At 55.0% G+C, this 24,803-nt stretch overlaps 1 protein-coding gene across 1 annotated transcript; it reads right to left on the minus strand.

Annotated features, from left to right (window-relative positions):
* Positions 1-1,623: 1,623 nt before the first annotated feature.
* Positions 1,624-20,251, minus strand: LOC116996650 (cytochrome P450 26B1). The gene is made up of 6 exons (XM_033060527.1): positions 19,947-20,251; positions 17,918-18,142; positions 6,213-6,488; positions 5,044-5,199; positions 3,336-3,617; positions 1,624-2,041 (listed from the first exon to the last, which is right to left on the minus strand). Exons 1-6 carry the CDS (start codon positions 20,148-20,150, stop codon positions 1,649-1,651), a joined length of 1,536 nt encoding a protein of 511 aa, XP_032916418.1. The 5' UTR covers positions 20,151-20,251; the 3' UTR covers positions 1,624-1,648.
* Between the last annotated feature and the right edge of the window lie 4,552 nt (positions 20,252-24,803).

Below are 24,803 nucleotides of genomic sequence, written 5' to 3' on the forward strand. Positions count from 1 at the left end.
CCTCCCTCCCTCCTCCTTGCCCCCGCCAGCGCCGCGCTGGCCAAGGCGGCCTCGCCTCCGCGCACTTCACACTTCCCGCGACCTTCCCGAGAGGCAAAAGCACAACCTGCAAAGGCACCTGGTGAGCCACACCTGCCCCTGCCCCTTCCCTATTCCAAGCCCTCGGACTTCTCTGGATCCCTTTGGAGCTGAAAGCCAAGCTGCCCCCACAGCCTCGGAGGGATGGGATGGGATGGGATGGGATGGGATGGGATGGGATGGGATGGGATGGGATGGGATGGGATGGGATGGGATGGGATGGGACGGGACGGGATGGGATGGAAGAGCTGCCCCAAATCACAGAGGGATCTCCCAGGCTGATGTTTGACCCCAACACCTGCCCAGGTGCTCGGGGAGCTTTTGCTCCACACCCTCCTGACACAACCCCTCCAAATCTCCAACTCGACCCAGAAGCTTCCTGCATGCAAAAAACCAAAAATGAAACAACTCCCCCGGCAAATGGAAGGCGAGATACCTCTCGGTGGCTGCTGGCTGTGCTGGAGAGGCTCTGGAATTCTTCTGGGATGCGGGGTGGGAGCTGACATGGAGCCCTCTCCTTCCTGCCGAGCTCTCCCGTTGCCAAAAAAGCCCCAAACACGAGACAAACAAATGCGCGCGTTGCCTCAATTCGAGAGATCACCTTTAATGCAAATGCCTCTGGCAGGAGCAGCCCCGCTGCCCCCAGAGCCGTGCTGGGCTCGGGGGCTGGTGCCAGCACCTTGAGGGAACAGCAAAGGCACCGAAATGTCCCCAAAATGTCCCCAGGGCTGGCGAGGGGCTGCAGTGGAGGAGGTGCTCACAGGCCAGGTAGCAGCAGCAGGAAACTCAAGGAGAGGAAAAAAAAAGGGAATCCCCCTGCCCAGAGCCCTGGAATATCTTGGAAAATGCAAATCTGCCTCTCCCGAGGCCTCGGGGGTGGCTTGAGACACCACAGGAGGGGGTTTTTGGGAAGCAAAAGGATCCCTCCTCCTCCTCCTCCTCCCCAGCCTGCCCCGGCACCAGCGGGAGAGGGGCTGGGAATGGGCAGCGTTGTGTCCCCCCGGCCAAGGAAAGGCTCCAATGCCCCGGAACAAACAACACAACCAAACAAATGAAATAAAAAAAAAATAAAACCCAAAAAAAAACCACCTCAAAAAACATAAAAACACTGTTATCACCAGCTAATTTAACACTGTTAAAAAAAATGGTCAGAGGTCACCCCAGAGCTGCCCCGGGACACCAGACCTCAGATCCTCGGCTGATTCCCAAGCCTTTCCTGCAGTCGGGCCTTCTCCTCCTGGCAGCAGAAGTGTTTTATAGATATTTATATATATATATTTATAATATTTAGATACTGTGTATGGTCAGCCATCCCAGCTCGACTCGGCTTTTGTGGATCTTCCTCCTTCCCAACGCAACAAGACGACGCCGGCCCCGACCTTCTCCGCGTCCCGCGGGAAGAGCGAAAACGCTTCCGGCAGCTTCCCTGCTGGAAAAGCAGTCCCGATGCGGAGGTGAGCGCCGTGGAGAAGCTCCTCATCCCTCTGTCCTCCCCTGCTGTCCATCCCCTCGCCCCCACCCCACCCCTGCGTCCCCCGGCCGCCCGTCCCTGGTGCCACCGGCGCGGGCTTTACACGGTGGCCCCCAGCATGGCGTCTGTGCCCGTCAGGATCTCGTTCTGGTTGGAATCCAGTCCGAAGAATTTGACCTTGAGTCCGTCAACCGGGTGGACCACGGGCACCAGGGTGATTCTGGGGAAAGTCCTGGTGGCGAGCTCGAAGCGGCTGGTGCTGGCCAGCTCGATGGCCAGGGCTTTGAGGAAGAGCTTGGCCAGGTGCTTGCCCAGACAGGTCCGTACGCCTCCTCCGAAGGGGAGGTAGTGGAACCTGCCGTCCTTGTCTTCGCTCCGGCCCTGCCCGAAGCGGTCGGGGTCGAAGACGTCCACGTCCTTGAAGACGGGAGCGGTGTCGTGGGTGTCCCGGATGCTGTACATCACGCTCCAGCCCTTGGGGATTTGGAAACCCTGCGGGGAGGGGGGAAAGGGTGGAGAGAAGAGCAGAGTGGGTCAAGGCTGCTGGAGAGGGAGCGGGGGGATGAGAGACAGGGATTTTGTTTCTGTGGGATGGTTTGGGTTGGGAGGGAGCCCTAAACTCCTCCTGTCCCTCCCTCCTTCCACTATCCCAGGGTGCTCCAAGCCCCATCCAACCTTGGGCACTTCCAGGGATGTGGCATCCACAATCCCTGGGCAATTTGTGCCAGCCCGCACCACCCTCACCATTTTCCTTGCTTGTTCCCATTTTTTTGGGGGGTTTATCCCTCAAGCATGATGCAGATTTAAAGGAAAACCAGACAGCACAGCACGAAGAGATGCAACTCCTGGCTTTATCCCTCCAAGGATCCCAAGGATCCGTGGGATGATTCATCCATTTATTTGCTTTGTGGTCACTGGCAGGAATGACCAGGAGCCCCATGGTGCTGAGCAGGGGAAGCAGCTTCTCCCTGCAGCCCCACACATCAGGCAGCCCTTCCCAGAGCATCCCAGAGCATCCCAGAGGGATCCCAGCGCATCCCACACCCCGCTGCCTGTCAGCACCACACACCCAACACCCACGGCGGGGCCCGGGCGATGAGAAATGGGGTGGATTTATCATCCCCTGAGCACTTTAAAAGGTCTCTGACTCAAACCACTGCATTAGGAGGATTTACAGTGACAAGGCAGCTCCCGAGATTTTGTTTTGCTGGGAGGAAATTCCAGCCGTGGCGGTGACTAATCCGCCTGTCATCCAGCAGCCTGGAGATGCCCTTTGCTGTAAACCTTTCCCCTGTCACACCCCAGCTCAGAATTTGGCGTCACTGTCACGAGCTGGGCTTTGAAGCATCACACCCGTCTGCTCCCTGGCAGCGCTGGCGCATCCCTTGCTCCACATCCCATCACTGCTGGATCTGGAGCAAATCCCATGGCCAGAATCACAGAATTCATTAGGCTGGAAAAGCCTTTGAGGGCATGGAGTGCAAACTGTGAGCTAACACCACCTCATCCACAAAGCCAGCGCCACATCCAGGCTTAAACCTCTCCAGGGATGGTGCCTCCACCACCTCACTGGCCACGCCATTCCAACACCCAGCCACTCTTTCTGGGAAATAATTCTTCCCTAATATCCAGCCCAAACTTCCCCTGGTGCAGCTTAAGGCTTTGTGTCCCTTTGTCCTGCCACCAGCTGTATCTATTAATTAGGCAGGACTTTGTTAATCCCCTCAGAGCCTCCTCTAAGCCAGGCTCAGGCGAGCTGGGCAGCTCAGGGTGCGGCAGCACTCACGTCCAGCTCGAAGGTCTGCAGCACGGTCCGGTACCCCCCGGAGATGGGGGTGAAGAGCCTCAGGACCTCCTTGATGACGCAGTCCAGGTACTGGAGGCCGTTGATGTTGTCCAGGCGCAGGGAGCCCTCGCAGATGCAGCCGTTGTGGAGGATCCCTTTGCTGCGCAGCTCCTCCCGCAGCTTCTCCAGCACCCGCGGGTGTTTGAGGAGCTGCATGATCAGGGAGGTGCTGGCGCTGGCCGTGGTGGCGTAGGCGGCAAAGATCAGCTCCAGGGTGCCGTCCTGGGGGGCAGGAGAAGAGCCAGGGTGAGGCACGGGGGTGGGACACCAACCTGGGCACCTCAAGGTGCTCTGGGGTGTTATTCTCCCCTAAAATTTTCCAGCCTGGCCTTAGAATCGTGGAGTGGTTTTGGGATGGGGGGAAGTTAAAGATCACGTTGTTCCAACCCACTATCCCAGGTTTATCCCATCCAACCTGGCCTTGGGCACTGCCAGGGAAGGAGCAGCCACAGATTCTCCCCCAGAACAGTTGCTCCAGAGATTTAAGATGCAAGTGATCCGAGGAAGGATCACGTCACAAAGCTGGGAGAGGGAAAAATGGGATGTGGCCCACAAAGGGAGATGTTGGATTCTCCTGGGTGATTCCCCACATGAGGGAAACCTGGGCAGAGTTTGTGTCCATTGTTAACGGCCTTGGACTCTTCCAGGGATTAGGGAAGAGCCAGGGTGAGGCACGGGGGTGGGACACCAACCTGGGCACCTCACGGTGCTCTGGGGTGTTATTCTCCCCTAAAATTTTCCAGCCTGGCTTTAGAATCGTGGAGTGGTTTTGGGATGGGGGGAAGTTAAAGATCACATTGTTCCAACCCACTATCCCAGGTTTGTCCCATCCAACCTGGCCTTGGGCACTGCCAGGGATGGAGCAGCCACAGATTCTCCCCCAGAACAGCTGCTCCAGAGATTTAAGATCCAAGTGATCTGAGAACAGATCACATCAGAAAGCTGGGAGAGGGGAAAAATGGGATGTGGCCTACAAAGGGAGATGTTGGATTCTCCTGGGTGATTCCTGGGCAGTTTGTGTCCATTGTTAACGGCCTTGGACTCTTCCAGGGATTAGGGAAGCCACAGCTGGATCACATTTAGCTGGAAGGTCACAACCAGCACAAGGAGCTTCACCCAGAACCTCTGAGGATCAGACAAAAAAACCCAGGAGGTGGCTGCTGGCACGGCAGGAACCAGCTGCAGGTAAGAACCTGCTGAGGGGCTCCTGTGCCCTGCAAAAGGCACCAGGAGAAGTGGAAAGGTCAAGGGATGCAGCTGATCGAAGATTTGGGTTGGATATCGGGGAAAATTTATTTCCTGGAAGAGGAGTCAAGCACTGGAAGGGGCTGCCTGGGACAGGGATGGAGCCACCATCCCTGGAAGTGTTCAGAAACCGAGCAGGGGTGGAGTTTTGTGGTGTGGTTTAGTGGGGATGGAGGCTGGACTTTGCCAAGCTGAACGATTCGGTGGAATGCTTTGCAGAAAGGGCTGGGCACAACCAGAAGATGAATAAAGCAGCTGGTTTGGATCCACCAACACATCGTGGTCACCCAGCTCTCACTGCTCATCTCTGCCCCACAAATCCCTCCTTGGGGCATCCCAAGTTTTCCCCTTGGGGAAGGCCCTGCCCTGAGCAGAATAAAAACAATTTGGGGAAGAGCTTTACCTTCAGCTCCTGCATGGTCAGCTCCTTGCCGTGCTCCTTCCCGCTCTCGATCAGGATGTCCAGGGCGTCGGCGTAGTCCTTGCCCTGCGTGTTCTGCAGCTTCTCCTGGATGGCTTTTTCCAGCCCCTTCTGCAGCGTCTCCCGGGCCCGGATTCCCTGTGGAGCGGGAATTGCTCAGACCACACCACCAGCAGCACCTTGCCCATCCCAGGAGCTGCAGATGTGCCCAGGACAGGTCCAAGCCATAAAAGCAGAGGCTCAAAGAGGGGTGTGAGGATGTTGGAGGTGTCCCCTGGGCGGGAGGAGTAAAGCTGGAGTGGGGGAGATCACAGGAGGAGTAATCAACACCTAGGTGTAAATGATGGGTCTGGGCTGGGAGCCCCTGTCCGGCACCGCTTCACAGCCCCCCGGCTCCTCCTGGGATGCATGGAAATCCCTGGGAAAATTATCTCTCAAAGGAAAAGCCCATTCATCCCAAAGAATCCCCTTCCCGAGCAATTTGATCACCTGGTCCCAGTAAAGCAATTCCTACGGGAGCGCAGCTGCTCGGGGCAAACCTGCTGCTGGGAATGATTCCGGGCTCCGAGGGGATGCAATCATTCCCGTGGGCAAACAGCAATAAAAAAGATTTGCAGGGATATCACAAAAATAAATTTTGAGCCCCCCCTGTATTTCTGTTATCAGAATTCCCCACAGGAAAAAAAAAAATATGATTTTATGTCTGTTTTTTGTTATGTGTTCATTTTGCGTGGTTCATCAAAAAAAAAAAAAAAAAAAAAAAAAGCTGGAATGCTCCAGGAATTAGAAGGAGCTGTTTTAGTTTTGGGAGTTACAAGGATCTGTTTTAGGTCTTGGAATTACAAGGACCTGCTTCACTCCGAGGAGGAATTAAAAGGAGAGGGGAAAAAAAATACTAAAAAAATATGGGAAAATTGCCAAATGAGGAAAAATATTAATTAATCTGGTCTAATCCTGACTATTTTCTGTTATCAAACCACTCCAATCACCAAGGGATTTTCCTCTGTCTTCTCCACTAAATCAGGAATTCTGACTCAAAGTGGACTCCTTGAGGTCAGAGGATGAGAAATCCCGCCGAGAACCGGGAGAGGCGTGGATCAATCACCGCCCATTAATTAATTGGTGCTATCAGGGTGAGAACCCAAACTCACCCTCCTGTATCCACTGAAGGGCAGGTCCACGGGCAGGGAGAAGACATTCTCCACGAACTGCTGGTAGACCTCGAAGAGGCGGCCGAGCTCCTCGTCGGGGATGCGGAATCCCAGCAGGACGCGGATGGCCATGCGGAACGTCAGCTTCTGCGCCTCGTGGTACACGTTGATGGACTCAGGGTTGCTGCTCCAGGCCCGGAGGGTGTCCTTGATCACCAGCTGGATCTTGGGGAGGTAGCTCTCCAGAGCCTCATGGCTGAAAATCTTGGAGAAAACCTGCAGGGAATGGCAAAAAAAGAAAAAATTTCTATGCGGCCCAACGCACTTGGCCTTCGCCAAAGTCGTCACAAGGAGTTGTCATTCCAAACTCTTCATCCAGAGCCACCAGCTCCTAAAAAAGCTGCCAGAAACACCAGCTCCTCCTGACTCCCACTCTCCAGAGCCTCACAGCTGAAAATCTTGGAAAAAACCTATGGGGAACAGCAAAAAAAAAAAAAAAATTCTACACAGCCCCAACGCACTTGGCCTTCACCAAGGTCATCACAAAGAGTTGTCACCATTTCAAGCCCCTCATCTGGAGCCACCAGCTCCTAAGAAAGCTGCCAGAAACATCAGCTCCTCCTGATTCCCACTCTCCAGAGCCTCACGGCTGAAAATCTCTGAGAAAACCCACAGGGAACAGCAAGGAGAGGTTTATACACAGCCCCAACACCCTTGGCCTTCACCAAGGTCAAGAGCTCGTCACCATTCCAAGCTCTCCATCCAGAGCCACCAGCTCCTAAAAAACAGCCAGAGCCACCAGCTCCTCCTGATTGTCACCACCACCATCACAAGTGACAGGGAATAACGGAGCGAGCTGGGGATGGGAGCAATTCCTTCATCCCACGAGTGGCAGGAGGGACAGAGCCAGCTCTCCATGTCTAAAGGATCCCAGTTTTGTTCATCCCATGGTTTGGGTGTCCCCAGTGAAGCTTTTCCACACAGATTCTCCAGTGTCCAGCACAGAAAAACACAACGGGAAAATGCAACTCTCCCAACAGGAAGTACCGACAATTCCTCCCACCTCTCCACCACCTTTTTATTTTCTCTTTTTTTTTTTTTTTTTTTTTGACGGATGCAAAATGAAGCAAAATAATTATTTTGGAGCCTTTAGGATCTCTGTGGAATCTGGCTGAACTCCGACAGGGGTTCAAGCGGGGAAGAGCCTCTGCACGTACGCAGAGGCCGCGATCGCCCTCGGCTCATTTCCTTGGGAAACCAGGGGAAAAAAAAAAAATTCCTGATGTCAGCAGCCAGCGTTAATTTAAGCTCTGCGAGTAAACAGTGAGCAGGACTGGGCCTCCCCAGGTCCCCCACGCTAACGGCTCCTTACTCCAATTTTTTTCCTCCAATTTGGGCCCGGGCCCGCTCGAGGAGCTCAGCAATGCCAGGAATGTCCCTTCCCGGCACAGCAGCGCTTTCATTCGGCATTCCCGCCGCATCCCTCCCCGAGAAAAGGGGGGAAAGTGCTGTTTGTTTATTTTTTATTAACCTACACACACGCACGGGGCAGGACGCACACGCACCGCAGGCCTCCAGGAAAATCCAATTAAACCAGGATTGCAAGGAGGGAGCCGCGCGCCGGAGCCTCCACCGGTGGCCGCTTCCCGGCGGGAATGGAGGCGAGGTGGGGGGGCTGCCAAGTTATCAAACCCACCGAGAGGAGCGAAATCAAAGCCGCCCCCTCTTTTCCATGAGCGCCGGGCTCGCCGGAGCTGTAAATGTGAGAATTTCCTCCGCAGTCAGCACTCCGAGGGAAAGGTAATATTTTCCTGGCTGCGACCCCTCATTGCTAATGCCCCGGCGTTCCCTGGGAGTTTGTTTGGTGAAAAAACACCTCTGTCCCCTCGCAGCTCCGGGCAGGAGGCTCCGCGACGCCCCGGGTTGAGCCCCGAGTGAAACTCGGCGCACGGCGGGCCCGGCACGGAGCTCCCCGCGGGAATCCCGGGATGGGAGGATGGACAGGGGAGAGAATCCGAGCAGATCATCCTGGGGGACAGGGAGCCATGGCTGGATGGCCGCACGGAGCCGAGGCATGAATGAATGAATGAGAGGAGGGATCAATGAATGAATGAATGAACAGCAGGGAGCGAGAGCGCGGCGAGGGCACGGACGGGGCGGCCGCATCCCGAGCTGCTCTGGAGCCGGGAAAGGCAGCGATGTTCAGGCGTTTTCCGCTGGAAAAAGCAGCTGCTCGGGCAGGAAAAGCTGGAGGGGGAAAAGCCGAGACCCTGGGCTGTGTGGGGAAGGTGGGAAGGGAATGGGGAAGGTAAAAAGGGAGTGGGGAAGGGATGGTTCCTTTGTCCCTTGTTCCCCCATTTGTCCCCTGGGGTTGGATGCAGACCCATGAACTCTTGGAGCCATGGATCCATGAGCTCTTCCACAGGGATGGGACAAGACCACCCGGGTGGGGCTGGCAAAGGGACACTGCTGTCTCCCCATCCAGCTCTCACCTGCCCTTCACCCATGCTGAGGAGCTCCCAGAGAATGTGCCAGAACATTTCCCAGGCCTCAGTTTCCCCAGCTGGAAGCAGGGCCAGTGAGGGGACAATGACAACCTGTGCTTTAGGAGCACCAGGTCTACATCCCTGCTTGGAGCTGCCATCCCAACAGAGCCACCATCCCAACAGAGGTGTCCTTGGGGGCTCCTGGCCTCGTCCTTCCCACAGGAGAAGCACTTTGGGATGCCCTGCTCCCTGAAGAACGGGCACAGCACAATCCCAGATGTGCCTCTGGTCCCTAAAAGAGCTGCCGTGGTGTGGGGGGCTGGATCCACACCCCTGGATCAAGCCAGGCTCCCAAGAGAAAAGATCCTGTCCCAAGGATTGATGGGAACAGATCCTTTAGAAGAGAAAACCGAACCCCTGTGGGATCAACACGAACCTGCCCAGCCTGACAAGCATTAAGCACTGGGGGGGGGGTGTAAGGGGGATTTTTTTTTTCTTTCTCTGCAGTTTTGGGAGCTCTCCTCGTGCCAGGAGGCTCCTCCAGCTGGCTGCTCCCTGGAGCTCCCAACCACGTCCCAAGCCCCGGCCGCGCTGCTCCGTCCCGGCCGCCGCCGCCGCGCTCGCACCGCCTAATCCCACATGTCAGCAGATCCTTCCCCGGCCAGACACAAGTCTGGATCCCCTTCCAGTCACCTCCAGTTCAACCCTGCATCTTTCCAGTTGATTAAAAAGGAGGAGAAGGCAGCCAACTTTCCCCGACGAACCCCGGCGCGTTCCTAGCCTAAAATTCCTGCGCCCTCTAGTGAAGTCGAGCCGAGCGGCTCGGCTGCTCCAGGAGCGAATCCAGGCAGAGCCGAGGAGAATCAGGGCAAAAAAAAAGTTATTCCAGAGCTGCCAAGAGGCAAAATCATCTCTAAGCTCAGCTTTGTTAACCCTGAGATGGCACAACCCAGCCACAAGGGCTCACGGCAGCGCCAGGATTTTTTGGGGATGCTGAAAAGAGCCCCCAGTTTTTCCAGGTTGGGATATATCCCCAAAGAGCCAAATCTGGGAATTTGCTGCATCCAAGGGTGTTCATTTCCACCCACACCGACAGAGACCCCACCACCCAGCAAGCCTGGCTGGAACCTTCCCACTCTGCCTGGCATGGAGAAAGGATATTTAAGGATTTATGGTTTTCCAAAGGCAGAAAATATCTCCCCAGTGCCTCAGCAAAGTGTCCCCAGTCCCATCCTTAAACCACGGCCAAGGACGGGAATTTCAGGGAATTCTGTGAGCTCCAGCAGTGATTCCATGCATGGCTGGGGTGTGGGGGGCTGTGTTTTCCATGGATTCCTCCTTCCCACTCCAATCCCTGCCTTTTGCCATCCACGATTTGCAGGCCCCTCGCTCCCACCTGGCACGTCCTCCCAGAAGAGGGAACAGAGCTTTCCTTCCTCCAGGAGGAAAACTGAAATTCTGGGATCAGCCACCTGCATCCCATCCAGCCCAGAGCCGCTGGCCCGACCCAACGAGGCGGGATGAGCCTGGAAATGTTTTCAGGAACCAATTTGGCACCTGCCGGAGCTTTGGCCGACAGGACACGTCGGGAAGCATCCAAAGCTGCATCTCAACCTGGATTCGTCCTAATTCTTCCCACATTTCCAAAGACCAGGCTGTGTTTGTCCCAGCCCTGTCCCATCACCACATTCTCCTGGATGGCTGCCTCTCTCCAGAGCCCATTCCCGTGCTCCAGGCTTGAAAACCGGGATATTTTTGGAGGTGGCTCATGGGCAGGAGGCCGTGCTGGTGCTGGGAGCAGGAACAAAGGGAAAACACAGCAAAAAAAAAAGTTGGAAAGGCACCACAAAAGGAGAGAAAATTCCAAAAAATCCCTCTCCTGCCCAGACACTGTTTATAAAAGGTTTGGCCATTGCACACAGCAAAGAACTGATTCCTTTTCTCCCCCTTTTTCCTCTGGAAAAGGGAGAGCAGGGAAGGCTCCATCCTGGAGGAATCCAGGCTCTCGTGAACGCTCCAGCCTCCAACCAGAGTCTGGGAGAAGGAGCTGGAGCCTCCAGGCTAAAAGGAATGATGTGCCCTTGCCAAAGGGATGATTCTGAAAAAAAAATCTGCTGGAAAAAAATGGAAGGATCATTTTGGATCCTTGGGTCATGTCATGATGCACCTCAAAGGGGTGTCCCTGCCCCTTGATTTTTCCATGTTTAAAAAAAAAAAAGGATTATGAGAAACTCCTGCAGTTCTGGTCAAGTTTAGAATAAATTTAAGCCCAAGATCTGCATTTCTCCAAAGAATCTCTCCTACAAATCCCCCACAATGGCAGGGGAGACTTTTGATCCCAAACCCTTTAAGGCTTTGTTCTCCATCCCAAACCTTTCAAGGCCTTGCTTTCAATCCCAAAGACTGAGAGGTTGAAGGGGCTGTGGGGGAGAGCCAGGACCTGCCTCAGCCTCCCAAAAATTCCATCCCCTGCAAAATTCCACTGAGAAATTTTGGCTCCTCAGCCAAATTTATGGGGATAGCAAAGGCACTGGGATTCATGGGCTTTGGAATGCTGCTCTCCCTATTTGTTTATAGGAAAAGGAGAACAAAATTTACCTTACACTCCTCAAGGAGAGAGAACGATCCCATGGATGTCACGGCAAAGAAATGGGAGCTGTGTCCAGAGAAAAGGGATTGGGAATGTGGGATCCTGCTGGGATCCCTGGGCATGGAGCTTTGGGCTGGAGCTGTGGGGAAGGAGAATCCCACACACCCACCAGGCTCATTCCTGAGGGAATCATGGAATGGTTTTGGTCAGAAGAGACCTGAAACATCTGAAATTCCAACCCTGGGATGGGCTGGATCACAGCCTGGGGTGTGGAGATGAGTTTCCCTGGAGATGAGGAGGAAGAGAGCAGCTTTCCCAATGTGGAAGTGAAATATTAGGAGAAAAATCCCAGTTTTGACTGGGATGCATTTTCCTGGAGCACAGAGAGGATGAAAGGGAAGGATCCCCATGGATTTGGTAACCCAGAGCAGGGACTCTCCTAGAGACAAAGCCAGACTTAAAACCAAACCAATCCTTGGTCCTGCCAAGAATTCCAGAAACCAGGAACAGAGCAGAGCAAGAGGTGGCCACGCTCAGGAGGGGATGAGTGGGAAATTCCCAATCCATGGTGCAGCCACTTCATCCCAAAGGAATAAAAACCCTCCCAGAGCATGCATGGCCTCGTGGCAGGAATAAGGGAAAAAAGAGCTTGGAAAAGGGATTCCTCCAAGGAAATCCCAAGGATTGCAAGAGCTCCATGGTTTGAGCAAACACCTGAGGAGCTCCTGCAGAGCAGGGCAGGATTAAGCTCCTCCAGGGAGGAGGTGACAAGGCTGAGATGACCCCACAAGGTGATCCCGACTTAAGGCCAGCCTATGTAAGGAGGAGGAAGTTGGAGAACCAGCAGCTGAGAGATTTCATGGGAAAAAATTCCAGTTGGAAATGATGGAGAGCTCTGTCAGCACCAGAGGGATAAGCAGGATTCAAACCTCAGCTGGGGAGGTTCCTTGGGATGGAAGGATGGAAGGATTGATCCTGACTCCCTGACATCCCTGGGATTTGTTCCTGGTCCCTCACATCCCTGAGATTTGCTCCCCATCCCTCTGCAAGTTCCACCCAGCTCAGAGCCCAGGGAGGGGCTTCCCCTTCTCCATGGCTCCCCAAAACACCTAAAACTCCCACCCTGGATGGCACAGGAAGGAGAAAAATTCCAACTTTGGGGAAATTCGGCTCCCAGAGCATCCCACAGCCACAATCCTGCTCTGCCAGCACAGCAGGCTCGGAGCTTGTGGGGAGTTTGGGGCGAAATCTCCCCAAATTTGTGTTTTAGCCAGCTCCTCCATTTGGCTTTTTTTTTTTTTTTCTTTTTTTTTTAATCCCTTGGAGTTACTTTGGATTTACACCCCTGGGGGTGACAGCACTGCTTGGTCTAAAACCCAGGAGCAAACCCAGCCCTGGAATTCTTCCTCCAGAGCGGGAGGATCCTCCATCCAGGGAGGATTTTCCCAGCTCCAGAGGCTTTTGCCCATGGATTAAAGCTGCCAGGGCATGGAGAAGGGGCTGGAGCTGCTGGCAGCTGGAATTCAGCCTATTTGATCCAATTTTTGGCTCTGATGGGTTGGGATGGTTCCTTTTCCACCACGGGCACACGGAATAGGGCTGGGAGGGCTGGATAGACACGGAAAAAAATCCTAAAAACTCTAAAAAAAACCCCAACCCTTTTAACAACCTCACTGCAGGTTTTTTGTAGGAAAAGATCCATTGCTGCCACCTCCCATCCCTCCTTCCTCCTGCAGCCCCCATCCCAATCCCGATGCTTCCCTCCCCCCCAGCCGAGCCCACGGCAGCTGGTTTATATTTGGCTGTAAATTTATGGCCCCTTTTGTGTTCTTAATCCCCTCGCAAACGATATGAAAGCCTCGGACCTTTCCACTCGGTGCTAATGAGCTCAACACTTGTGTGCCTCGGAGGCAGAGCATTAATTGTGGTGTGTTAATGAGCGATGGAGCTTTGGACAAAGCTGAGACTAACCAGGGCTGCTCCTCCGCTCTGCTCCCTCCTGGAGTCCCTGGAAATCTCCCCAGCAATCCCATGGATTGCTTTTATTTTATTCCATCTTTGCCTTTTTTTTAAATTTTTTTTTTTGTGCCTATTTTGGGATGGCTCTGCTGTGCTATCCTGCCAAGGATGATCCCAAGGAAATTCTGATCCCAACTTTCCTGTGTGGATCCTGCCCAGACTTGACCTAAACCCCAAAGGCCGTGTCCTGGTCGTTTCCAATTCCCATTTCCTCCTCCACCAGGATCCCTTGCAGGCACAGGAGTGCTGAATTCCAGCTTCCCGCTGGAATTGGATCCCATAAAAGCAGAGACTGCAGGATCCCTAAAATCAGGTTTGTTTTGCCTTCATTACAGCTCCTTTCACCCTGGAATCAACACTCCCAAAATCTGGGTGGGAATAGGAGCTGAAGAGGCCCAGAAGGACAAGATGGGATCAGATGGGACACGGATGGAAGGAAGAGACAGGGAATGGCAGATGGGATAAAGGGATGGGATACAGGGATGGGATGAGGAGACCACCAGAGCATGGAGCAGGAGCTGGAATGACCCCACCAACCCTTTCCAGGCAGTTCCAGCAGGAGCTCCCATCCCCAGGAATGCCATTCATCCATCACAGGATGGGCAGGGACTGGGATCTGCCACCAAAAACCCGGAGCAAAGACCCTGCTCAGCCACTGGGGAGGAACCCGGAGGTGATTCCTGACAAAAATTCCCTGTGGAGCTCCAGCTCCAGCAGGGGTGGCCCAGATCCTTCTCCAGCATCAACACAAACTCTGTGATCCAGGAACAGCCTGGCTGGGATAAATATCCCAGAAAAGTGGGAGAGGAGTTGGGAGCTGCTTTTATTTGTTCCTTGGGGACTGCTCTGATCACAAAGCTCTGTCCTGGCTGTGGGCAATGAGGGATTCCATGAGGCAGGAATTCCCTGTTCCCAGCCTCCAGCTGACCCCAAACCCTCTCCATGACCCCAGAGCTCACTTCCCAAACAGGGAGGTTTTCCTCAGTTTGTAGGAATTTTCAGTGACATCTGCAATGCAGGCATTCCCTGCTGCAGGAATTCCCAGCCTTGCCCTGCTCCGGGCTGATCCCAATCTCCTGGGGTTCCCTCTCTGAAAATGAAGAGCTCATCTCCCAAAACAAGGAGGTTTCCTCCCATTTATAGGAATTTTGACAGGCTCCTGGAGGGGAAATGTGATAAATTTTGGGATGGGAAAAAGCAGAGAGCTTCCATAGGGTTTGGATTGGGAACCAGAACCCTTTACCAACACCTACAGGATCAATACTTATGGAATGGGATAATGAACCCATAAAGATCCCAAAAATCAGCTGGGACAGGAAAACAGGGAAGAGAGAAGAGCCCCAACATCCCAACCATCCTCTCCCTGACCCCATCCAAGCATCCTCCAGCAGATCCAGCTGCAGTTCCCCGATCCTGGAGTTCCACTGAGCAGCTAAAATTCCTTGGAAAGCTGCAGCAAGCAGCTGATCCCTGGCAAGATCCCAGAAGCTCCTGCAGGAACATGTTGGGTTTGGAGCTCATCTCCACGCTGGTGACAATCTGGAGAGCTCAGCCTGCCTGCCAGGCAGGGCTGGGATGGGAGCTGCTGGGAATAAAAGCAGCTCTGGGGAGTTTGGGGAAGGTGAGGGGGATTTGTGGATCCCAAAAGGTTGGGAGGGCGGCAGAGGTGGGCTCCACACTCGGCTTTTCCTCAAATCCTGCACCAGCTTGGGAATTCTGCCTCAATTTCTGGCAGGGTCAGGGAGCTGGAAAGGAGCAAGTGACGGCTCCAGCTCGGAGAGGAAGCAAATCCAGAATCTGAGAGGTCACTGAGCACCCCAGAAAACCCCACCTGGATCACCATCCACCAGAACGATTTCCCAGGAAATCCTCTCTCCACGGAGCCTCCAACTGCTCCAGATCTTTCCCCGAATCTCCCAAGAGCTGCACCCTCACTGTGCAAATTCGGGGATTCCGTGGAAATTTTGCTTTTCCCAAGTTCTTTCCTTGGTTCCCTGGTGGGCCAAGAGGAGAACTCGGGCTACGTTTAAGATTTAAGCTCGCCCTAGGTCCAAATCCTTTCTCCTGAGGCTTGGTTTAAGATTTAAGCTCGCCCTAGGTCCAAATCCTTTCTCCTGAGGCTCGGTTTAAGATTTAAACTCGCCCTAGGTCCAAATCCTTTCTCCTGAGGCTCGGTTTAAGATTTAAGTTTGCCCTAGGTCCAAATCCTTTCTCCTGAGGCTCGGTTTAAGATTTAAGCTCGCCCTGGGTCCAAATCCTTTCTCAGAGCTGAGTTTCAGGGTGGGGAGAGCTGGAAGTCGGAACAACAAAAGCTCGGGTTTAACGAGCCCCGAAGAGGCCGCACCTGACGGGAAGAGATTTAATCTGCACATCGGAATCTTGATAAGAGCAGAACGATCGATTTTCACCCCGTTCGAGGCAGGCTCGGCTTATCTCCGTGGTTTTTAGGGAGGATTCCCTAAACCGGGAGCGGCCCAAGGGTGGGAGAGGTGGGAGGTGCTCAGCTCCCAAAAGCAGCGATTAGCAGGAGATAGAGTGAAGAAATCAGGCTAAAATTCCTGAATTCCAGAGCTGAGCCCTCTGGACTCGACCTGGAGCCGATGAAAAGGAAAGTTTAAAAAATAAAAGTAATTCCCAGAGTATCCCGGATCCCGGGAAAAGAGTTTGTGGGAGCTCAGAGAGCACCAAGGAGCGGGAGAAGGAGCCGGGGTCGTCCTGGGACAGGGTTTTGTTGGAATACCTGAGCTTCTGGCCACCCCTGAAGTAGGAATTAGGATTTAGGAGTTAATTGGGATTTAGGAATGAATGAGGAATTAGGATCTTTGCCGGCTTGGAATGGCAAGTGATGCCAAGAATCGTGGAATGATGGAATGGCTGGAGTTGGAGGTCACCAATCCCACTCCCTGTCACTGCCACTGTCCCTGGGTGCTCCAAATCCCAAACCTGGCCTTGGACACTCCCAGGGAACCACAGCAAATCTGGGAATTCCATCCCAGCCCCTCCCAGGGAACAATTCCTGACATCCAGCGCCTCATCAGGACGCAAAGAGGGTTTGGAGGAGCGCAGGGAGACCTTTAGGATTCAGATTATTCCAAAAGCTTTGGGTTGCAGAGTTTAGGGTTGGCCACGTGTTGTTTAAGGCCAAGTTAGATGAGCAAAAAATAATCCAGAGGTGCAGGAGGGTGAAGAGAGCAGGGAATGGGGGCAGAGGAACCTTCAGATCTCGGCCTGATCCTGATTAACCTTCCCTGGAGAGGGCATAAACCCTCCTAGGATTGGGAATTAAAGGGAGCCAGAGCTTCTGCCGAGGAAATCTCATCCTTCCCAAATCCCTGCACCTCTCCAGCCACCAATTCTCCTCCTGGATGGAGGCAGCCCCATCACTGTTCCCATTTGTTGGAAAAACATCTCCCTTTTTAAGGAAAAACCCCAAAATCGGAGGGACTGAGCTGGTCCTGGTTTGGGGCAGGGACAGACACAGCTTTTTTTTTTTTTTTTTCTCTTTTTTTGTGGTGTCACTCCGAAAAATTGTGACTAATGGGTGTCATGTGCTGTTTGTTTTCACGTCCTGTCCCCCGGGAGAAAAGAGGGAAGGGATTTTTGGGAGGTTTGGAAGGGATTTTACAGCCTCCAAAAATAGGAAAACGCTGCTGGAGCGGGGAGCTGGCCTTGGGGCAGGGATGGGGACGGCCGCGTGTCCCCAGCAGTGTCACCAGCGCTGTGCTGACACCGCAGAGGAAGGGGGGACACCCCCCTTCCTTCATCCCAAATCATTCCCAGCCCAGATCCAAGCTGGGAAAGAGCCCGAGCCGTGGAGGGGGGGGGGTGTGACAGCCACGCCACCAGTGCCACCAGTGCCACCAGTGCCACCAGCCCTGCAGCACAGGGGACACGGGGACAGTCCCCACCTCTGCTGGGGCTCTGAACCCCCAAATCGATTGAGCTGAGGTTGGGGTGACACAGAAGGGGCTCAGCACCCCCAAACTGGGCTGATCTGGGGTGACAGAAAAGGGGATCAGCACCCCAAACTGGGATGATCTGGGGGTGACACAAAGGGGGATCAACACCCCCAAACCGGGCTGATCTGGGGTGACACAAAAAGCTCTCAGCACCCCCAAACCGGCTGAGCTGAGGGTGACACAAAGGGGATTCAGCACCCAAAAACTGGGATGATCTGGGGTGACACAAAGAGAGCTCAGCACCCCAAACCGGCTGATCTGGGGTGACACAAAAACCTCTCAGCCCCCCGCCCCAAACACGGCTTCACCCCAGAACCCCCCTCTCACACCCCAAATTCCCTGAAATCCAAGGAAATTCTCCCTTCCAAATGAAACCCCTCGGGGTGTCCCTGCAGTTTTGGGAAGGGGGGGGTCACAATCCTCGGGGGGTGTCACAATCCTTGGGGACTCGCCCTTTTCAGAGCCCTCCCTGCCACGGAGGGCGACACACGCGTCCCCCACCCCACCCCGACCCACACTGAAATCCCTTAAGGGATCAACACAGGGGGAAAAGGAGGAAGAAGAGAAAAAAAAAATGAAATTAAAAAAGGAAAAAAATTAGGAAAAAAAAAAAAAAAGAAAAGGGGTGTGGAAAAAAGCGGTGGCACCGACCTTCCTCTTGTGGCGGTGGATGTCGCCGATGGAGTTGGCCACGGTGTTGGGGCCCAGCAGCATCCTGGTGCTCCGCGGCCACTCGGTGCTCACCAGGTGGTGCTCCCCCATCAAGATCTTGCGCACGTTCTCCGCTCCCGTCACCCGCACCAGCGGCCGCCCCAGCAAGTGCGTCTTGAACACGTTCCCGTACTTCTCCCGCCGCGAGGACTGGAAGCAGGAGCCCTGCGGGGGTGCCCACGGGGGTTTGGGGGTGTTTGGGGGTTACCCCCCTGATGGGGGGGTGGGAATTTGGGGCAGAACCCAAAATTCTCCCCCCGTGCGCAGCTCGTTCTTCCCGCAGCCCGGCGGGGGTCGGAGCCTTCCTCCCCCCCTTCCTCCTCCTCCTCCCCTTTTACTTCTCCCTTTACCTCCCGTGTCACTTTTAAACATATTCCTATTTTTTCTCTCCTTTCCCCCCCTTTTTTCCCCCCCTTCCTTCACACCCTCCCCCCTTTTTTTCCCCCCTCGCTTTTTGTCTCTTTTTTTCCCCCCCTCCTTTTTTTCCCCTCCCCTCCTCTCTCAGGCTGATTTTACTCGAAAAAGGGCAGCGCTTTGCCTAAGTAAATCTCCAGATTTCAGGGACTTTAATAACTTTCCCACATGCTCCAGGGGCTTTTGTCGGCGGAGGCGCAGCAATAGCGGGGGGGTCCCCCCAAAAAAACCCCCCTGGCGAGCGGGGAGAGGCGCTGCGAGCGCCGCGGCCGCGCCGCCGGGCTGGGAGCGCGGGTGTTTATTTTGAAACAAAAGCGCGGTTGTGAGGTTCAGATGTTCAGGTGACCCTGTTTCTTGATCTGCGTAAATATAATTAAAGTCCTTTTTGTGGCATTAATAAAGAGTTATTTGTACACCATTTCCAGGGCAGCACAAAGAGCACCTTTATGCGGCACAAGTTGCGAATGGAGTCCAATTTATACAAAATTTTTGTATTTTTAGCCCTGGACTCTGTTTGGACGGAGCCTGTGGAAAAGCGAGAACCCTTTTCTGGTCCCCCTGTAAAAATCTGATAAATTTCTTTAAAAAATAAAGCCCTATTGAGAGCGTGCCGTTAACCCCTTCGGCGCCGGGCGGCCGAGCCGAGCCGTGGCGGGGCTTCCCCGGCGCTGCTGCCCAGGGGGGGACACCGGGGGACGCCGCCGCTGTCCCCGCCGGGACCGGGCTGTCCTGCCCCGCCGCCGGCTGCGGCGATCAAGGGCGGGAGCATCCTCGGTTGATTATTATAATTAATTTTTTTTTTTAATTTTTTTTTTTTTTTTTGGCTGCTGCTAGGAGGAGAGAGGGGGAAACCCTGGCGCGGCTTCGCCTCGGGGGTTCCCTCCCGGGATGCTGCGAGCTCCGGGGTGCCCTGAGCTCTCCCGGAGGCTCCCCCCGGAGCCGGGCACCCCTCGCTCTCCTCCTTCCTCGGATTTTTTCCCCCTTTTTCCCCCCGATTTTTTCTTTTTTTGGCAGCCCCGCGGTGCGGGGGGGATCCCGCTCCGCCCGCCGCTGTTGGGCGTTTAGCGAGGTTAATCCCGGGTTAATCTCCCGATTAGCTCGGCGGGCTTCCCCCGCCGCGGGAGCCGCGCCGGGAGCGGGGCACGGACGGGAGCGGAGCCGCGGCTCGGGGGGGACGCGAGCGCCGGAGCCCCCGCATCCAACCCGGGCGCTACGGCTCGGAGTTCCTGGCAGGAATTGAGGCTGAGGAGAGCAGCAGCAGGAGGAGGAGAAGGGGCTGGCAGCCCAGGGCGAGCCCAGCCCGGAGAGGAGCGAGCCAGCCCGGCGGTGCCCCCGCGGCTCCGGCGCTGCCCCGGCTCCGGCTCTCCCTCCCCAGCTCGCCGAGAAGCCGCATGATGCAATCGGGAGGAAAGCAGGCGAGAGGGGGGAAAAAACAAAGCGACAAAAAGCCCTGAAAGCACCCTAAAAATAATAATCAGGGAGAAAAAAAAAAAATTAAAGCAAAAAAGCGCGGTCCCAACGCGGCTGCCAGCGAAGAGCAGGGAATCCTCCTTACCTGCAGGAGCCAGTGGAAGGTCTCTCCGATTAAAGGGAATCCCATGGAGCCTTTGGGGATTGGTAGCTTGCAGGTTTTGTCGCGGGTGGCAGCCCAGCGGAGCTGCCACAGCTGTTGGGACACGGCCAGCAGCAAAGTCAGTGACACCAAGCACGCGGCGAGGGTAGCCAGTGCCGAGACGAGATCAAAACTTGCAAAAAGCATATTTGGAAAGAAGGGAGGAGGAGGAGGGTGGGGAGAGAAACAGCCCCTTGACAGGCACCGCGCTCGCACCCACACAACACGCGCGGGGAGAGGGGAGCGCGGAGCGGCCGGCGCTGCTTGGGGGGTCCTGGGGCTCGGGGGGCCCCGGCTCGCCCCCCTCTGCGCTGGCAGGGTGGGGGGACAGCGAGGGGAAAGAGGGGGAAAGAGGGAAAAAATTAAAAAAAAAATTAAAGGGGGTGAAGCTGTGGTTGCTCGAAGTTTGGGCTTGTTTGGGGTAAACTTGACAGAGTGACACGGAGGGAAAAGCTCCACGCGCTCACGGAGAGAGAGGGGGAAAAGGGGGAAAAGGAAAAGCGGCAGCCCACCCCCCTAAAAAAATGGGGGGTGAGTGAGGAGGGGAAAAGGAGCAAAAAAAAAAAAAATTAAAAATAAGAAGGAAAAAGAAATTAAAATAAAAATTAAAAAACCCTGAGTGGCGGAAAAAAAATAAAAAAAGACCCCAAAAAGTCCAACTGCAGATGCTGCTGGCTCTCGCTCGCTTGCAAGGCAAAGCACACACAGCAGAAGGAGGGGGAGAAAAAGAAGGGGAAAAAGGAAAAAAAAGAGGGGGAAAAAGGGGAAAAAAGGTTAAAAAAAAAAAAAAAGGAGCGAGATTTAAAAAAAAAAAAGTTCCAAAAAAAATCTTAAAATAATTCAGCCACGAGCTGGAGAGATGGAAGAATTAAATAGCTGTATATATGTATCTACACACACGCAGCGAGCCGGTTCGGTTTATAGCTCTATCTCTACATATATATAAATATCTCCCTATAAATACAAGATCTCTCGCCACGCCGCTTATTTGGGAGCCCAGACTTTTCACCAGACTTCTGTAAGGAGGAGGAAGAGAGAGAGAGAGGAGGTAAAAAAAAAAAAAGAAGAAAAAAAAAAAGAAGAGAGAAGAAAAAAAAAAAAAAAAAAGAGGGAGGCAGGGCTGCTGGGCAAAGCCCCTCTGCACTGTTCGCTTTGAGGCAAAAGAAAGTCAAATGTGTGTTTATATAGAGGCGGGGAAGCCGGGGCTGGGCCGGCCGCCAGCGCCGCTGCTCCCCCCGCGCCCCCACCCGCACTTCAGAGGCTCGGGGGGGCCGGGCCGGCCCGGGGGACGCGGCGCTGGAGCGTGCGAGCCCTGGCGAGCAGCCCGCGGCTCGGTCACGCCGCTCTGCTCGGCCTCATCCTCCTCCTCTTTCTCCTCCTCCTCTCCTCCTCCTCCTCCTCCTGCTGCCGCCGCCGCTGCCTCCTTCCCCGCCGCCGGCCTGCGGAGAGACGAGCGCGGCTCAGCCCCGCCGGACCCCCCCGGCTGCCGCTCCGACAGGGGCTGGGGGCGCCCGGAGCTGCCCCCGCAGCAATTCGGGGTGCGAGCCCCTCAGGGAGCCCCCCCAGGGCAGGGGCACCCCGGGATTTAACGCGTGGTTGGTGCCCCCGTAAGCAATCCATGATCGTTCCCCCCTGCCACAACCCCCCTAAGACCTGATCCCCCCATATTTAATCCACGATTGTCCCCCCAACATTCGATCCGTGATCGTTTCCCTCTTGCTACAACCCCTCCAAGATCTGATCCCCTTGGGATTGTCCCCCCAGTATTTAATCCACGATTGTCCCTCCAAATATTCAATCCGTGATCGTTTCCCCCCTGCTGCAATCCCCCCAAGACCCTTGGGATTGTCCCCCAAATATTCAATCCGTGATCGTTTCCCCCCCTGCCACAACCCCCCCCAAGACCTGATCCCCTTGGGATTGTCCCCCCAATATTCAATTCGTGATTGTCCCCCCAAATATTCAATCCCTGATCGTTTTCCCCCTGCCACAATCCCCCCAAGACCCTTGGGATTGTCCCTCAAATATTCAATCTGAGATCGTTTCCCTCCCTGCCACAACCCCCAAAGACCTGATCCCCTTGGGATTGTCCCCCCGATATTTAATCCACGATTGTCCCCCCCAAATATTCAATCCCTGATCATTTCCCTCTTGCCACAAGCCCCCCCGCCCCCCAGTAGTATTGATTAATCCCCTTGGATTGTCGCCTCCAATATTCAATCCACGATTGTCCCCCCAATATTCGATCCATAATCGTTTCCCCTTGCCACAACCCGCCCCCAGTACCTGATCCCTTTGGATTGTCCCTCCAATATTTAATCCTTGATGGTTTTCCCCCTTGCCACAACCCCCTCGTTATTTAATCCTTTGATTTTCCACCCCATTATTTCATCCTTGGTTTTCACCCCCATATTTAATCCTTGATTGTCCCCCCCAATATTTAACCCCCGATCATTTTGCCCAGGTAAAAATCCCCCCCTTATTTAACCCCTCGATCGTTCCCCTCTCACTACAGCCCCCCAGTATTTAACCCTGACTCCCCTTGGGCTGGTCCCCCCAAATTTAAACCCTCAATTATTTCCCCCCATAATGATTCCCCCCATATTTAAACCCTTCACAACTCCCAGCTTCCCTCGACAAAAATTTATTCCCCACAAGAATTCCCCCAATTAATTCCCCCCTTTTCAATGACCCTCCTCCCAGTTTACCCCCTAATTATTTCCCCCACCCGTGATTTCCCTCTCTCCCACCCAGGCACAGATTTCCCCCCAAACCTGACATTAACTCACCCTAAGCGTTGATTTTCCCCCTCCCCAATAATTTCTCCCTGTCTATTGATGTTCCCTTCCCATAATTTCCTCCCGGGAATCATTTTCCTCCCCCCGTGATGATTCCTCTCCTTTTCCCTGCCATTATTTCCCTGATTTTCCCCATTACAGAGTTGCCCCCATCAGGATTTTGCCCCCTTGCAATGACCCCACTCCTCAATTATTTCCCCCCTTCCATTAATCCTAAACACCCTCCTTTAATTACCAGTGATAATTAACCTCGCAATGATTTCCCCAGTGTCCCCCCCACCACATTTTGATGTATTTTATTCTATATATTTTTTCGGGGGAGGATTTTCCTGCTCTCCTCCCCGTCCAGGCCGCTTTTCCCAGGGGTGTCCCCATTGTCCAGCAGAATCCGACCCCCCCCCAAAATTCAAAATTCCCTCTTTTTTTTTTTTTTTTTTCCCCACCCCAGGAAGGCAGCAGGTACCGGGGCCGCTCGCTCGCAGCCACTTTAGCTGAGCATTTGCTTCAGATTACAGGAAAACAAAAGTTCTTTGAGTTCCCCCTTCTCCTTCGCCCCCTCCTCGCCGCTCCCCGCCTGGGTCCGCTCTGATCCCGGTGGCAGCGCCGGGAAGAGGGGCGGGGGTGTCCCCTCACCCTTTTTTTGGCAGATCCCAATTCCCGCATCCTCGAACCCCCAACCTGGTCCAAAAACCCCCCACAAAAAAAAAAAAAAATCCCATCCCACGGAATTCCCATCACCACCGCGGCTCAGCCCGGGCCGGGGGCTCCTCCTCGCCCCCATAGCCGTGCCCCCCTCGGGGTGGGATCCCCTTGTAGGGCCGGGATCCCCCTCTTTGGGGCCGGGATCCCCTCAGGGTGGGATCCCCTCTCTGGGGCCGGGATCCCCTCTGTGGGGTCGGGATCCCTCTCAGGATGGGATCCTCCTCAGGGTGGGATCCCTCCTTTGGGGCCGGGATCCCCTTTGGGGCCGGGATCCCCTTTGGGGTCGGGATCCCCTCTTTGGGGCCGGGATCCCCCTCAGGGTGGGATCCTCTCTCTAGGGCCGGGATCCCCCTCAGGGTGGGATCCCTCCTTTGGGGCCGGGATCCCCCTCTGTGGGGCCGGGATCCCCCTCAGGGTGGAATCCCCCCTTTGGGGCCGGGATCCCCCTCAGGGTTGGATCCCCTGTGGGGCCGGGATCCTCTCTGGGGCCGGGTTCCTCTCTTTGGGGCCAGGATCCCCTCTGTGGGGCCGGGATCCCCCTCAGGGTGGTATCCCCTCTTTGGGGCCGGGATCCCCTCTTTGGGGCCGGGATCCTCCTCTGGGTGGGATCCCCCTCAGGGTGTGGGATCCCCTTCTCTGGGGCTGGGATCCCCCTGTGGGTACGGCAATCCCCCCTTTGGGGCCGGGTTTCCCCCTGTGGGTACGGCAATCCCCCCTTTGGGGCCGGGTTCCCTCCCGGGATCGGAGCCCCCCGAGCCCCCCCCGCTCTCCGCCGCTCTCCCGGCCCTGCGGCCCCACCTGGTGGCGGCCTGGGGCACTGCAGGAGGCGGCAGGTGGAGGTGGCACTGTCCCCTCCTGTCCCCTCCCTCCCTGTCCCCTCATTGTCCTTCCCTGTCCCCTCCCTGTCCCCTCCCTCCCTCATTGTCCTTCCCTGTCCCCTCATTGTCCCCTCATTGTCCCCTCCTGTCCTTCCCTGTCCCCTCAATGTCTCCTTCCTGTCCCCTCCCTGTCCCCTCTGTCCCCTCCCTGTCCTTCCCTGTCCCCTCCCTGTCCCGTCCCCTCCTCCCCACGCGCTGTCCCCGGGCTCGGCCCCATCGCTTCTCCAAAGCCTCTTCCCAAAAAACCTTCCCAAAACACCTTCCTGAGTCTCCCGCCCAAATCTCCCCATTCCAAAGCACCGGCTTAAAAAGCCTTCTCAAATGTCCTTCCTGAAAATCTTCCCAAAAAGCCTTCCTGAATCTCCCACCTAAATCTCCTCATTCCAAAGCACCTGCCCAAAAAACCTTCCTGAAAAACCTTC

This window comes from Catharus ustulatus, chromosome 5, assembly GCF_009819885.2.
Source record: "Catharus ustulatus isolate bCatUst1 chromosome 5, bCatUst1.pri.v2, whole genome shotgun sequence".
Lineage (NCBI taxonomy): Eukaryota > Metazoa > Chordata > Aves > Passeriformes > Turdidae > Catharus > Catharus ustulatus.